The sequence below is a fragment of the Hemicordylus capensis genome, chromosome 6 (assembly GCF_027244095.1).
Source record: "Hemicordylus capensis ecotype Gifberg chromosome 6, rHemCap1.1.pri, whole genome shotgun sequence".
Classification (NCBI taxonomy): domain Eukaryota; kingdom Metazoa; phylum Chordata; class Lepidosauria; order Squamata; family Cordylidae; genus Hemicordylus; species Hemicordylus capensis.
The window spans coordinates 64,817,960-64,833,304 of NC_069662.1; the positions used below are offsets into that span (position 1 = coordinate 64,817,960).

The 15,345-nt window shown below is 43.3% G+C and overlaps 1 protein-coding gene across 10 annotated transcripts in view; it reads left to right on the plus strand.

Moving 5' to 3' along the window:
• TECRL (trans-2,3-enoyl-CoA reductase like) overlaps nucleotides 1–15,345 on the plus strand; it is a 62,070-nt gene that overhangs the window by 16,403 nt on the left and 30,322 nt on the right. For 8 of the 10 annotated variants that reach the window (XM_053261135.1, XM_053261125.1, XM_053261134.1 and 5 more), the window contains exons 3-5: nucleotides 603–647; nucleotides 2,749–2,852; nucleotides 8,625–8,740. In XM_053261135.1, coding sequence (XP_053117110.1) covers nucleotides 603–647; nucleotides 2,749–2,852; nucleotides 8,625–8,740 — 265 coding nt within the window. Of the gene's footprint in view, nucleotides 1–602; nucleotides 648–903; nucleotides 986–2,748; nucleotides 2,853–8,624; nucleotides 8,741–15,345 lie in introns of those variants that run through there. The other 2 variants (XM_053261133.1, XM_053261127.1) reach the window with 2 other exon arrangements.

The following is a 15,345-nucleotide window of genomic DNA, read 5'->3' on the forward strand; positions in this document are numbered from 1 at the left end:
ATGCCAAATGATTCTTGCTGATTGCATTACAGTTAAACCAAACTTGGCTATTTGGAGATTTTAATTCCAAAATTGGAGAATGGAATATTACAGTAATTGAAGTTGGGTGAGAGATTAAGAAACTAGGTTAATGTGTTGACACAAGATGTATACGATAAACATAACATTTATTTTCAGATTTAACTTTTCAGAAATGTCAGTGCAGATATAATTACTTTGACTGATACTGTGGAGAGAGGTGAAACTTTATATGAACTCCACAAATATTAGTGATTCTTAAAATAAATAGCTATTTTTAAAAATTGCACTATTTCACACATTGGCTGTATTTAGATGATTCAGAATGGAAAGGTTGTGTCCTCTCATGCATTGTTTCCATTTCCTATTTAGTGCTAACCATAAGTACTGGACTGCACAACCCTGTCAAAGTTATGAATACTATTTCATGTGTGAGAGTTTAGCTCAGTGCAGGACCTTGCAATATATAAAGCAGACCAGGCTGGCACTCTGTGTGCAGAAGTGACAGGATTTTATGCTCTCTTTAAAAAAAAAAAATGTCTTGGAGTAAAATGTATTCCCCCCCCCCAATTATCTGAGAACAGGTCCCCAATGGTATCCATCTCGTATAGGCCTGAGACTAGAACGCAGTAAGTATGAATTCTTCAACCAAGCTATCTTACATCATGCTGTTTTGAAAGGAAAAACTACAACTTCCCACATTACATTGTACATGAGAGGCAACTTCCATAGGTGCCAATGAATATATTTTGCAGTATTGAGCATGCCAGTTTATATTTACCAATATTGCATGCATTTCCCCCCAGTATTGAATCAAGCAGCAAATGTGAGTATCCTCTTTCTTATGTGTATATTGTCTCAGTCAGCTACTAATTTTGCCACAAGGTCACTGAAAAGTGAAGATGATGTGGTAGGCCCTCAACGTCCATGTTCCACTATGGCTACCATGAAGGCCTATTTCTTAATGGTAATTGAATTGCTGCTCATCCACAGCCCTTGTTTGCCTACACGAGTGCAGAGCCTGATGGTAAAGTGTGAGAGCTGGATTTGGCCCAGGGACTGATAGTCACTGAACACTTAGAGTGTCCCCCTTGCATAAATATATGTATAAAAATGAAACATGGGAATGCATGGGTCATCACAAGAGCTAGTTCAAACATTTCTTGTGCAGAATTTCATTATGTATGCCCTCCTCATGCAACCTAATGATCACTTTTCAGGGCAAATTGGTTGCACACATACGCAAAGGCTACCTATGAACGTCTGCTTGTGGTGGTGGTGATAGATGCATTTCAACCCTACAACTTATTCTTGCAATTCACTGAGCCTCCCCGACCCACGGAACTCCTATAATGTGGTGCTTTATGGACATCCCCCGACACCTGGTGTGGGCGATGCCATAATATGATGCATTATGGAGATCTCCTAGTCCCTCGTATAATGCAGTATCTTATGGGGACCCCCCTCCCAGCCCTGGCTGCAGACTGCTGGGGCTGGCAGACGATTGGTAAAACAAGGTTAAGGGAGTGCTTGCTCCCTTACCCTCATTTTGAAGGTGGGCTCCGGAGGCAGTTTTGCTGCCGTGCCACCACTGGGAGCCACACAGCTCCCGGTCGTTTTCACATGCAGGCACAACTGGGCTGGGCTTCCTTAGCCTGGTTTTGCTTGTGCACGAGAATAGCCTCGCTGTATGCTGAGCTTTCGTACTGGAGAACTTGGAGAACTGATATTCTCGAGTGTGTGCAAGACTAAAAAGAAGAACAGCAGAGCTGTTCTTGTGGTAGCAAGCATGACTTGTCCCCTTAACTAAGCAGGGTCCACCCAGGTTGCATTTCAATGGGAGACTGCATGTGATATTCCCCTTAGGGGATGAAGCCGCTCTGGGAAGAGCACCAAGTTCCCTCTCTGGCATCTCCAAGATTGTGCTGAGATTCCTGCCTGCAATCTTGGAGAAGCCACTGCCAGTCTGTGCAGACAGTACTGGGCTAGATAGCCCAATGGTCTGACTCGGTATATGGTAGCTTCATGTGTTTTGGACCCAATCTGACTAGGACAATAGAGAGCAGAAGCATTTGTGAGCATGAGAACACCTGGCACTAACAGAGGCGTTCTTACTCCTGGACTTCAGGGCCAAAGTTCAGGGTCTCCACAGCCCCTGGGGCCCCTCAAATCCTTTTTAGTCTGTCCCGGGTGGTGTGGTCATCTGGCTGAGCCTCCAAAATTACCTAGGTGCACCTATGGGCACTGATGTAATTCACTATGGGTAAGGCCCATATGAATCCAGCTAATGCACAGCAGAAGACAGAAAAATGCAATCAGCTCACAGCTTTGCAGGTTTATTATCTGACAAGCTCTGAAAAGAAACCTAAGCTAATATTCACATAGCACCCCTGAGCAAATACTTTGTGAAGAACAATAGCTTGGTATTAGACTGACAACATGTGCATGCAGCTGTTGCAGGCTAGCTTTTTTCCTGAGCTAGCATTCAAAGGTAGATTGTGGCAGAACTCTGGTTCAGGTGTGATATATGACCACTTGAATGGTACCATAGTGCCGTAGTGGCAGATTTGACATCTCAGTGGCTATATGTTAGCCACTTGATAACTCCTTGATTGAGACCATTTTTCCTTGATAGATGCAATTTTTTTAATTGGACCAAGCATGCAACACAAGAGAAAACTTTTGAGTTGAGACTATCTGTCACCTGTTCTTGCTTCTTCATTGTTATAGATGGACCCTATTTAAAAGATTCTGTCAACATAAAGAGCCTTGCAGCTTCTTCTATCATTACACTGTATTTCACAGACATGGGTCAGCAAGTCAGTTGGACAACAGTAAGTATGCATTAGCCTTAGATCCTGCTTTGTTTACTTGCCTTTTCTTTGTCCTTTTCTGCATACTGAAAACTTTTACAGATATCCCTACACAAACTTTTACTACAACTTTTACAGATATTCCTACACCATGCTAGGCCTCACTGCACATTCCTAGAAGTCATTTGGACTGGACTGAAAGTTAAAGGACACAACTTAACTGCTAGACCATACAAGCAGTGAAAACGTTGTACAGTCTTTCACATTGTGTTCACTTACAAATTAGGCTCTATGCAACTGCACTTTGCTATATTCTTTCAATCTGACATTGGGCTTGGTGGGGAGTACTGTTCTGTTCAGTATTGACTAGAGAAAATGAGCTGGGGTATCAGTATATGGACATGTATATGACTGGTGCACGAGAATTAATGGATGAGTAAGAGGAACTGCTCAACTCTAATTTTACAACTGTATTCTCTCAAAAGAAGAATTGTGTGACCTAACATAAAGCAGCATGAATGATGAGTCAGAATTACAGTTCAAGATTGTTGAAGAGTTGGTAAGGAAACTCTGAGCTCATTCACACAAGCAGCCCTACCCAGACTTGTACAGCCCTACTCAGGTAGAACTGCTTGTGTGGATCAGGATTGCTCCTTGATAACTCACTCTTCCCCGGAGTAGCCCAGGGATTTTACCTGGGCTTGTACTGAGGTAGAAGGACACAAGTGTGTCCTTCTACCTCAGACCCCAGTTGCCCGAGAGACTGTCCCCAGGGAGGGACTGCCTTCATAGAGCCAGGCAGCTAGAGAGCCTGGCAGCAGGGAAATCTCCCGAAGTACCATACTCTTTGCGAGGATTTCTGGAGGCTGGGCTCCATTTCCCTGGCCTTCAGATGGCTGTGTTGCTTGCTGCAGTGTGGCTCGTCTGGACGTGTGAGCAGCATAGCTGAAAAGAAGTCTCAATCATCTGGAGGGGTGTAGGACTGATCCTTCCTTCCTCTTTAGAATGTCTTCCATTTTTAGAGCCAGATTAATTGCATCCTAAAATTAAATCATAGAGGTTGAATCACACTGCGGTTGTGTGAATGACCTTTCTGTCTACCTTAAATGAATTTAAGTCTTCAGAACCAGATTAATTGCATCCTAGGTTACTAAAAGGCTGTTTAGATTGCCGTGTTTCTCTCTCTCACACTCTCTGTGTCTTTGTTTATTTGTTTATTGTCTGGTGCTATTGCATGTTTTATTAATTTTAACCTTAACATGTTTTTAATTGACTGTACACTATTAGGGCACTACCGTAGAAAAACCATATAAAATTGAATGAATTACTATATAATAAAAGAACTGCAGATGTGCTTTCAGAACATTTATCATCCTAAGCCCTATCCAAACATTACATTGTACATTTCTGTAAGCATGTGCAAGTCTTTGTGTGAATGATGGTATATGCATTGATTTTCAAGCCCTTTCAAACGAAGGCACAGATGGAAAACGAATTACTGTACATGGACTGAACATTTTGTGAATATATATGGATCTGTATGTGTGTTCACTCTACACAGATTGTACATAATTTGGACATTATTTGTGAATAAAGCTATAGAATCATAGCATTCAGAGTGGGAAGGGGCCTTAGTATTCTTGTCAACCCCCCTGATCAGTGCAGGAAACTGCTACAGCATCCCTGACAGATGGCGGAATTGTTTGAGATTCTGCTTGAAATATATTACTTTTTAGAATCTCTCATTCCTCTTGGTCTCGTTTCTCATTTGAAATTTCTAGTTATGGGTTCCTACTCTAACTTTGGGAGGTAGGCACTGAGTTTGTGTGAGTAACTACTGCACTGGACATATGAAAGAAAACATGCATTAGGCAGAAAGCTCCTAATGGTTTGTTTTCTTCTGCTGATCATTCTGGGCTAATTACCAGAAATCTGCCTAACCAAGGAATGATTGATGGTCAACTGGTGGCATAAGAATGCACTGAAAAAACTGATATTTATTCAAAATGTATCCTTATGAAGAGCTCCAGAAAATAACAGAAAAAGAGAGAGAAGCTGCCATTCATGGTTCTGTTCCATATGCAGAATGAGATGGATCAGACCAGCAAATTCCATAAAGAAAATTGATGGTGGTAAGATACTGAAATATCCCTTTTCTGGATGACAACTCAGAAGCTGGGATGTTTAATATAATCCAAAATGCTGAGTCACCCTCAAGATAAGGTGTATCCTTCAAACTGACCATGTAGGCAGATGATAATTTATAGCCTGAAAGAAAGATTATCTCTGGTATTCATGGAACGGAGAATTAAACATTCTCTCCCTCTCTCCTTTTGCCATATATAAATAGATGACACACAGAAGCATACTAAGCATGCAGTACATTTTGTATGTGTTAGGGCTGGACTATTTTGTGAATACTCATCATGCTCCAATTTGATTAGTTAAGAAACTAAATTAAGTGCTTTAGATAAAATATGATGCAGCTGTTTTACACATTGTTGCTACTAATTTTGTTCAGTGCATTCCTCTGGGCTCCCAATCATAGAGGTTTTGCACATGACCAGGAGGCAGGGAGGACAGGCAGGCTGGGGAAAGGCTGCACTAAACTTACCTTTTCCCCAGACAATTCCTCAATGTTGGTGGGAAGCATGGACTATGCATCCTGGCCTCCACGTATCTCATAATGCACCATGCAGTTATTCTGATTAATTGGGGGATACCCCGATGTGATGGGCACTCTATGCACCCATCTCTGTGTGCACTTGGACTGCAAGCAGCCTGAGCACACACACACAATCCTGGCACCAGGGTTAAGGGCGTGCTCACATCTCATGGCTGGGCTTTAAAGTGCATTTAGGCAGGCAGGCAGGCAACACCAGGATCCATGCAGATCCCAGCACTGCACAAGAGCAGCCTGACCAGGCTGGGCTGCCCTAGCCTCGGTTTGGATGCTTGTGAGAAGCCTTATAGTATGCTTGGCTGCCTTATAGTATGTTTCCTCCACCCTGCTCTTCCCACCATAGTAACTTGACTATGTGGCTAATTGGCACTTGCCCATAGACCTGTTAAAATTTCCCAGTGACATTGCCAATTCTTGTTAATTTATTTCCCCCAAATATTTTCTCTTATTGCACCATTTGCCTAGAAATTTTCCATTAATGCTAGAGGTGAACTGAAACTAACTTCTCAGCTTTGCAGCTTTGTTTGCCTAGACTCTAAAAATCTTCTGGCAAAATAGCAATGATTGTTACCATAAAAACCATAATAGAAACTGAAGGGGTTTTCCCCTCCCCTTATGTAAACCACCTTATGAACTTGTTCTGCTGAAAATCAATATACAAATAAATTATTATTAATAATAATAATTCATTTGGAGGAGATATTTTTATACCCCACAAGCCCCAATTTTACCCTCAGATTTTCTGTTGGGCAATATTTTGGCTCAGACCTAATGAAAACAACTCAAAACTCTTTCAGTGATGGCACCCTTCCCATTGAATGACCTTCCCCAGAGAAGACAAATCAGATCAACTCCATTGCCTTCTTTAAGAGAACAGCAAAACCATTTTAAAATTTTGATAAGCATTTGCAAGTCATAGCTTGATTACTGTACATTTACTGGACAGCTCCCGAAACATTATTGTTGTTGTTGTTGTTAGTGACTGACATGATGCACAGCGTAATGCTGCCATAATGCTGTGCCCTGGGTCTGCTGCAGACTCCTAGGCAGCCCTGATCCTGCTAAGAACAGGCAGCAGCACAAGCAGCGTTACTGCAGCTTTCCCCATTTGTAACAATATGGAAAATAACAGCAGTGTTGCTTGAGCAGCTGCTCATTTAGAACAGCATTGGCTCTGTTTAAGAGTCTTCAAGAGCACCGAGGTTCAGTGTTAAAAAAGTGTAATTCTGAATGTAATGTGGGCCTATTTATTATTAATTATCATTATCATTATCAGTCATCAATCACCACAATCATATTCCAACATAAAATATGCATGAAACTTTACAGAGTAACAATGAAAATATGGGTCTTTGACTCAAGGAGCTTACAATCTAAAATTCAGCACAGAGGAGGCAACGGCGAAGAACAACAAGACGAAGGTGAGGGTTAACAGGAAGAATATGCATTCAGTTCACTTACACAGATGTTAACTTAGTTCATGTTAGTACTGTTTTTTTAAGATGCAGGGCTGGTGTCAGCACATAGCACCCCCAGGCATCTTCTAGGGGTGTACAGCCCTGGAAAGTCCCACCACTTTCCATAGATACTTCTAAATGGAGCTGCCATTTTAAATTCCTGACAATGTCCAGAGTGTTAGGAGCATGATGGAGGAATTAAATGACATCTCCAGCTGTGCCTGTGCTGTGAGGAATGTTGCTGCTGCTGTCCACTGCTTGGTAAGCTTGTCAGGGTCTACCCATAGCACTGAGACAAGAGCCACTGCTGCTGCTCCCAGAACCCTGTTTCCCCTTGAGGGACCTTATGTGTGCACTTTACTCAGGGCCCCATTAAATCTGGAGCTGGAATGTTAAAATGGAGGGTCGACATCAGGGACTGGCATTATTGAGCAGCTGCCAAGAACTTCCTGTTGAACCTTTTGCACCCATAGCCTTCATGTAGTGGTGGCAGAGCAACTCTTTTGTGTCCCACTCATATTGGAGGGGGCCCATGAACCCTAAAAATCTGGAGCCAGCCTTGCACATCAACAAAACCATTCATTAACTGAGGCTATGAGAGAGGTGAGCAGGGAAGTAACTTGCCTAGGGAGCAAGAGGTTGCTGGTTTGAATCCCTGCTGGTATTGGGCAGTAGGAAGATGCTGAAAGGCACCATCTCATACTGCATGAGAGATGGTAAAGGTAAGCTCCTCCTGTATCCTGTCAAAGAAAACCACATGGGTCTGTGGTCACCAAGAGCCGACACCAACTCAACGGCACAACTTTATGAGAGAAGTAAAAATACTATCATAATTCTTAGCATCTATATAACACAGTATATGCATTTGATGTATATTATTTCAGTTAATCTTGTTGCTGTAGGCTTCCTTTAGTGTCAGGTTTTGAACAACCTAAGTCTCCTTTATGTCTGTCTTGGTCTATATTATTTCATTCTGGTCTCTGGTGTAAAGGCCCTAATAATTTTAAGACTCCACAAGGTAATGTACAGATTCCATTAAAAGTTAGATTTAGATATCACTTGTTTTTTTTAACATTAAGGAAAGTAAGCTTATGAGATCACCCAGCATTCTTTGTGTGTATCCGTGTGTCCCCCTCTATCAACTTCGCAATGCCTGGACAAATATGAACCAAATTTGCTACAGCTGTCCATGTGCAGGACACATAGGGACATCTCAATGGCATAGTTAGTAATGATTTCATCTACCCCAATTCAAGATGGCAGATGCATGAACATTTGAGGTGCAAGTGGGCTAACTTATGGACCTGATTCGAAACAAATTTAGTAAAGTTGTAGTGAATGACACATAGGGATACCTCAGCAGGATGATGTCATTCACCCTGACTCATTTATATGTTGCGCCTCAACACATAAATGTTTGAGATGCAAGCGGTCTAACGTTTGACCCACCTAACCGAGTTTAACTGTATGGACAGATAGGGGCAGCTCAATGAAGTAGTTTGTAGTGATGACATCCATCATCCACCATCCAAAATGGCAGATATGTGAACATTTAAGGTTGCAGTGGGCTAACTTGTGAGAATGGTAAATATCAAGATTATAGTGAAAGGCCAGTTAGTTCTTACAAGAACAACTTGTTAATTCTTATTCCAGGTGTTCCTAATTGAATATACTGGTCCTCTTATAATTTATCTCCTCTTCTACCTTCGCCTCTCAAGCATTTATGATGCCAAGGAGAGCACAAGAAGTTTCCGCCATCCTGTAGTTCAGTGAGTAAGATTCTTCTGTACTCAGAAAATGCTATGTGAAAAAAGGCATAACTATTTTTGCTGGTCTGAACACATCTTTGGTGCCCTGAAAATACATCTACATTTTTCTATCGTGAAGTGAGGTCTGTGGAGAGAGAAAAAAGTCATGCTGAGTATGGTTGGCACTCATAATTTTACCATTATCTCTCTATCAATAGCTGGAATAGTTTTATATCATACATCTCTGCCATCATCTTTACTTATGTAGAACTGTATTTTTTTTTTAATCCCAGTGTGGGACTTTGGATTCACTGTGGTAACCATGAAACCAGTTTCTTAACCCATCGAGAAGGAAGCACTTTACAGATAGTCGAACATCTGTTGGCCTCATCCCAATCCACACATGTTGACAATAATTTCTGTGCAGGGTCTCCATGAACACACATACATAGGTTCTGAACCCTCCATTTTTTCAGAGTGCAATATAGCATTCAAAGGATATATGCAGAGGGATGTGTGTGTGTGTCTCTGGGTATAACTTAGATCTATGTGATGGAGGACAGGGCCAGCAGGCAGAATTCTGCTCCTTCACATGTTCATTTCTACACAGTTTGAATGTCTGCACCATTCAGAACTTGAACCTTATAGTAGAGCTCTATTTTGTATATTTTCCTGCATAACTATGAGCACAAAGTCAGGCTTGTAGTAACAGGACATGAGGGTACAGTTGGTGGGAACTGAGGTTAATGTATCTGAAAAAGATTATTCATGCCAGCTTTCAGTGTGGAAATGATGACCTTTTGAAGCTCAAACACTCTGGTAATTTTGTGCTCATCCATTCCACCATTTCCTCCAGAAGAAGTATAGGCCGCTGCTGAAACCAGTTAAAAATTAATCTTATAGAAATGTATCTGTTATAGATAAACTCATGGAGGTCTATCAATGGCTAATAGTCAGGGGAGTAGCAGTAGGAGAGAGGGCATACTCTCAGCTCTTGCCTGTGGGTTTCCCAGAAGCATCTGGTGGGCCACTGTGGATGCTGCATTAGATAGGCCTTAGGCCTGATCCAGAAGGGCTTTTCATATATTCTTATGTTAATAAAAACCTTAAAAAAATTTAAAACACAATCCAGTCAAAAAGCTTGGTGAAAAATAAGTCTTTAGAGACTTAAAATGTTGTCAGGGATGGGGAGGCTCTTATTACTGCAGGGAGCACATTCCAGAGTCTCGGGGCAGCAACAGAGAAGGCCTGTCCATGCATAGCCACCAGATGAGCTGGTGGCAACTGCAGACAAACTATTCCAGATGATCTCAATAAGCAGTGGAGGTCATGGTGAAGAAGACATTGAGCCTCTTCTCATGATTAGTGAGCAGGGCTAGAGGGCGGTCTGCGGAGATGGCGGGTCAAGCTTGACTTCGCTGCAGATGATCAACCAAGTGCTCACTCCCTTAACCTCATTTTAGAGGGTGGCTTCACAGGTGGGTTTGCCAATGTGTTGCTGCCGGGATTGGGCCGGCAGGTCACACGTTTGTGCAAAACTGTGCTGGGCTCCTTCAGCCTAGTTTTGCACAGGTGTGTGAATAACCTCATTCTCTTAATTACTTAAGAGAATGGCTTAAGCTGGGCTTAAAAGGGCTTAAACTATTAAGGCCCTTTAAAGTTTATAGACAGCACCTTGTATTTTTTCCAGAAACATACTGGTAGCCAGTGTAGCTATTTTACAATAGGAATAATATGGTCTCTCCAAGATGACCCAGAGATCAACCTGGCTGCTGCATTCTGTACCAACTGCAGTTTCCAGACAACATACAAAGGCAGCCCTACATAGAGCGCATTGCAGTAAAGTCTCGAGGTTATGAGCATATGTACCACTGTTCTAAGGTTGTTTATCTCAAGAAACTTATGCAGCTGGTGTATCAGCCAAAGCTCATAAAAAGCACCTCTGGCCACCGCCTCAACTTCGGACACCAGGGAGAGGTCTGAATTAGGGGTGTGCATTTTGAAATTTTCTTGTTTCGATTTGTATCTGAATCGAAACACCCCTGTTTTGTTTTGTACCCAAATTTTCTGAATCCGAATCAGCCCTGTTTTGTTTTGTAGCCGCATTTTCCGAATCCGAATCGATTTGGATTTTTAAAAAGGGACCCAGGGCAAAAAGAGTGGGTGGTGGTGGTAGTGTCCAATGGGTAGAAGCCACCACCCAAATTTCAAGGGAATTAGGCAAAGGGCTGATTTTTTGTGATTTTTTTAAGTTTACACATCTTTAAGAATTTTCCCACAGGGAATAATGGGGATTCCAGCAAATGTATCGCTTCAAATCAAGGGGAAAGGGATGACCCAGAGTGGAGTGTGGTGGGTGGTAGTGCCCAATGGGGGCAAGGAAACTTCCAGAATTATCTCAAAAGAATTAGGAACATAGACTGAGAACCATATACTGAGTCAGACCATTGGTCTATATAACTCAGTATTGTCTTCACAGACAGGCAGTGGCTTCTCCAAGGTTGCAGGCAGGAATCTCTCTCAGCCCTATCTTGGAGAAGCCAGGGAGGGAACTTGAAACCTTCTGCTCTTCCCAGAGCAGCTTCATCCCCTGAGGGGAATATCTTGCAGTGCTCACACATCAAGTCTCCCATTCATATGCAACCAGGGCAGATCCTGCTTAGCTATGGAGACAAGTCATGCTCAGCCACAAGACCAGTTCTCCTCTCCATTGGGCAAAGGGCTGATCTTTTGTGAATTGTTAAAGTTTACGTGTCTTTTTAAGATTTCTCCCATAGGGAATAATGGAGGTTTCAGCAGCCCCATAATTCCACTTGGGGGGCACTGGGGTTTCCCAGAGTGAGGGGTTGTGTAGTGCACATAGGGTGCCAACCACCTCCACATCCACAAGCCCGTAGGGTACTGGGTTTTGTGTTTCTGAGGTGTTCATTGTAGATTCTCTGGTAGCATATGAGGTTTTCAGTGAAAAACAAGAATCCACTCTCATATGCTACCAGAGAATCTACACTCAGAACACCACAGAAGCAATAGAACCTAGCACCCCATGGGTTAGCAACCCTTCCCCTGGCCAATGTGGGGTCAGTAAAGAGTGGCAAGGAGCAAAAGAGCCAATGGGGAACAAGGAGGAAATTGTCATCAGGTCAGCCCATGATTTAGGTCACCGATCAGAAGGCTGGAAGGGTGGGAAATTCAAAGAGATGTCAAACACAAAATGGAGACTGACTCAGAGATCACTACAAAATGGAGGACCGAAACAACAAAACGTTTTGTAGCCGAAACAGGGACGTTTTGTTTTGTATACAAAACTTTTGGATCTGGAAAATGGGTGTTTTGTTTTGTCTACAAAACACCTGAAACAGGCTGTTTTGGGTACAAAACGTTTTGTATCCGAAACGTTTCGCACATCCCTAGTCTGAATCCATAAGCACCCCCGGATTGTACACACACACATACACACACACACACACACCTGCCACCCAGAACCAATAAATCAAAATTGTCTCCCAAGTTCTGACCCTGCACATTAAGTACCTCTATCTTATCTGGTTTCAGTCTCAGTTATCCCTCATCCAGCCCATCACTGCCTCCAGGCAGACATTTAGGGAGGTTATGCCTTCTCCTAATGATGGAGAAAGATTTGGTTGTCAGCAGAATACTGATAACACCCTGTACCAAATATCCTGATGATCTCCCCCATCAGTTTCATGTAGATGTTATGAATTGGAGATGATTTGGAGCCCTGGGGGACACCATATTAAAGTTTGGATTTTGAAGAGCCAGTCTCCAAGGAGCAACATTTGGAATTTGCCTGAGAGGCAGTAGCAAAACCACTGCAAAACAGTACCTCCCACCCAGAACTTCATCAGATGTTCCCTATGGTCGATAGTATTGAAAGCAGCCAAAAGGACCAACAGAGTCATACTCCTCTGTCAATTCCTAATTGTAGATCATCCATCAAGGCGACCCTAACCCCATAGCCCACCCAAAAACAAATTTCAAATAGGTCTAGATAATCAGTTTCCTTCAAGATTTTCTGAAACTGGGAGGCCACCATCTTCTAAATCACCTTGTCCAGCCATGGAAGCTTGAAGACAGGCCTATAGTTGCTTAACTCAGACAAAATCAATGATTTCCTGTCTTAAGACAGGAACGTATCCTGCTCTGCCTTGGAAAAACATTTATAATATCTACTAGGCCTTCTATAACAACCCCCCCTGCCAGATAGTACAAGCCATGTCAGACAAAGGTCAAGAGAACAGATGATAGGCTGCACCATTCCAAGCAGCTTATCCATATCATCAGGAGTCACAAACTGGAAATGATCTAACCACATAAGGGAAGTTGCTGGACAGCTCCACATCAGAAAATTGTAGTGTCTGAATCTAAGAAGGCCTAGATTGTTTGTTTGTTTGTTTGTTTGTTTGTTTTTGTTTGTTTAACAACTTTCTATACCACCCCAAACTCACATCTCTTGTAAGATGTTGCTCTTATAAACCACAGCCACTCCACCTCTCCATCCACATCCTCTCAACTGCTCCTCAACAGAGTACCCTGGAGGGAGAAGCTGGGACCAGATCGAGCCATCAGCCTCTCCGAACCAAGTATCTGTAATGCATACCAGGTCAGCCTCTGAACAACCTGGCATTACAAAGGAGCAAGGCAAGGCACTGCTCCCCTAGGTCAAAGAGCTGGCAGGACAGCCGGAAGGGGAAACATCTAGTAGATTTCTGATTTCCCTTCCCCTACCAGGGATGTGCAAACAGATTTGAATTCAAACTGGTTCGAATTTGAACTGGTTCAGTTTGAAGGTCCAAACTCAGCCCAAACAGGGCAGTCCTATGACAATGCCAGCCTGAGTTCGAACCAAACAGAGACTGGTTCGGTTTGAACCTGTTTGAATCAGTTCAAAGGCTTGAGCCGTCATTTTGGGCACTGGTGGCACTGTGTCACTTGCTGTGATTTGCTGATATTCTGCTTCCCTGATTGGCCAGATGTGTCTGGCTCTCTGGTAGGCTCTGCATTGCTGCCAGTCCTGCAGAACTGGCACCCTATTGGTCCTGGGGGAGGGCAAGGATGGGGGCTCCTAAAGGAGGGAGATTCAACTTCTACTTAGTCAGCCTCTGGGTTTGGAAAATCACTATTTGCTGAGATAGAAAGCTGCTTGCTGCTGCTGCTTTTCTGGCTGTGGTGGTTTGTGGTTCTGCCTCTGGTCTTTGCTGGTGGTGAGGTCTTTGTCCTGCTCCTGCCCTGCCTGTTTTGGCTCCCCCCGCAACTCCCCTCATTTCCAAAGTAATTTTTCCTGGTTGTGTTTAGCTGGCTGCTCTGTGCTGCTGTCCCTTTTGGATTCCACCCCCCCGCAGTCTGAGTTGAGTGTCTCCTGCTTTAACTGAGCTAGCAAGTGCCATTTGGGGGGGGGGGCATAAGCCTTTGGCCTGAGGCCCCTCTGGCCAATTTTTTTGACCCCCCAACACCCCCTTTCCTCCCAAACCCCTTCTTGCTGACCGTTCTTCAGCATTTTATTTTATTCAGTGTTTCTCTTTTAATTTGTTTGTTTGGGTGGTGAGTAGCTGGAAGGATGCCCATCTGCCCTCCCCCTCCCTGCCCCAGCTGAGTGTGTGGCCAGCCTACCACTAGTCAGGGTTTCCCCCTCTGACCAGAGTGTGGGGCAGAAGCCTCTTCAGGATGATGAGGAGGGGTAAGTGAGTTCACAGCAATTAAGGTCACACACTGTCCTTTTTCTGAATGAAAAATTCTTTTTCGGAATTCATTTTTATTGCATTGACATTCTGTCAAACAGGCTAAAATATTTTTAAGATATTAAGAACAACCACCACCATGAACCCCACTGGTTTGTGGCTTGTTGGGGGAGTTGTGGCACAATGTGCCTTTTCCCCAAACCCACTTTGGTGTGCCCAGGCACCCTCAAGGGGGTGGATGAGGCAACCTCAAATCCTCATTATTCCCTTTGGGAAAAGTGCAAAAGATTGAAAAATCTCTCAAAAAAATCATTAAAAATTGCAGGAATGTTTAATTACTTTGGGGTCTTGGTGGTTGTTGTTACCCATTGGTGCCTACCACCCACCGTGGTTTTGTACCCTTATGTACAAATAATGGGCCAGTTCGAGTCCCAACTATACCCTACACAGAACCTTTAGAATCAGTTCAGGTTCGAATTCAAACTGAAGTAAGGGTGGGGGTTTGAGCAAAATGAAAACCAAACCTACCCACCCTGGTTTGAATTGGGTTTGAATTCAAACCAAACAGGCTAAGCCGGTTTTGTGAACACCTCTATCCCCTACAATGTCCTGCTGACTTGCTGATTACTTCTTCTATCCCCCCCCACCACAATAGCCTCCTCATCATCAATGGATACACCCCCTGTCTCCCCATCTCCAGAGAAACCTAGACACATTATAAACCAATCCCACACAAGACTTAAAACAGAAGCTAAAATATAAAATACTCACCCACCACTACCACACAACCAGAACACACACACACACACACACAAGTTCCTGGGCCAGGGGGACTGGCCATCACTGTCCCCTAAAGCACCCTCCCCAAAAGGTGAAGAAAAAGTAATTTTCCAGGACCCTGTCAGATTGCAGTACTGAAGTACCCTTTTC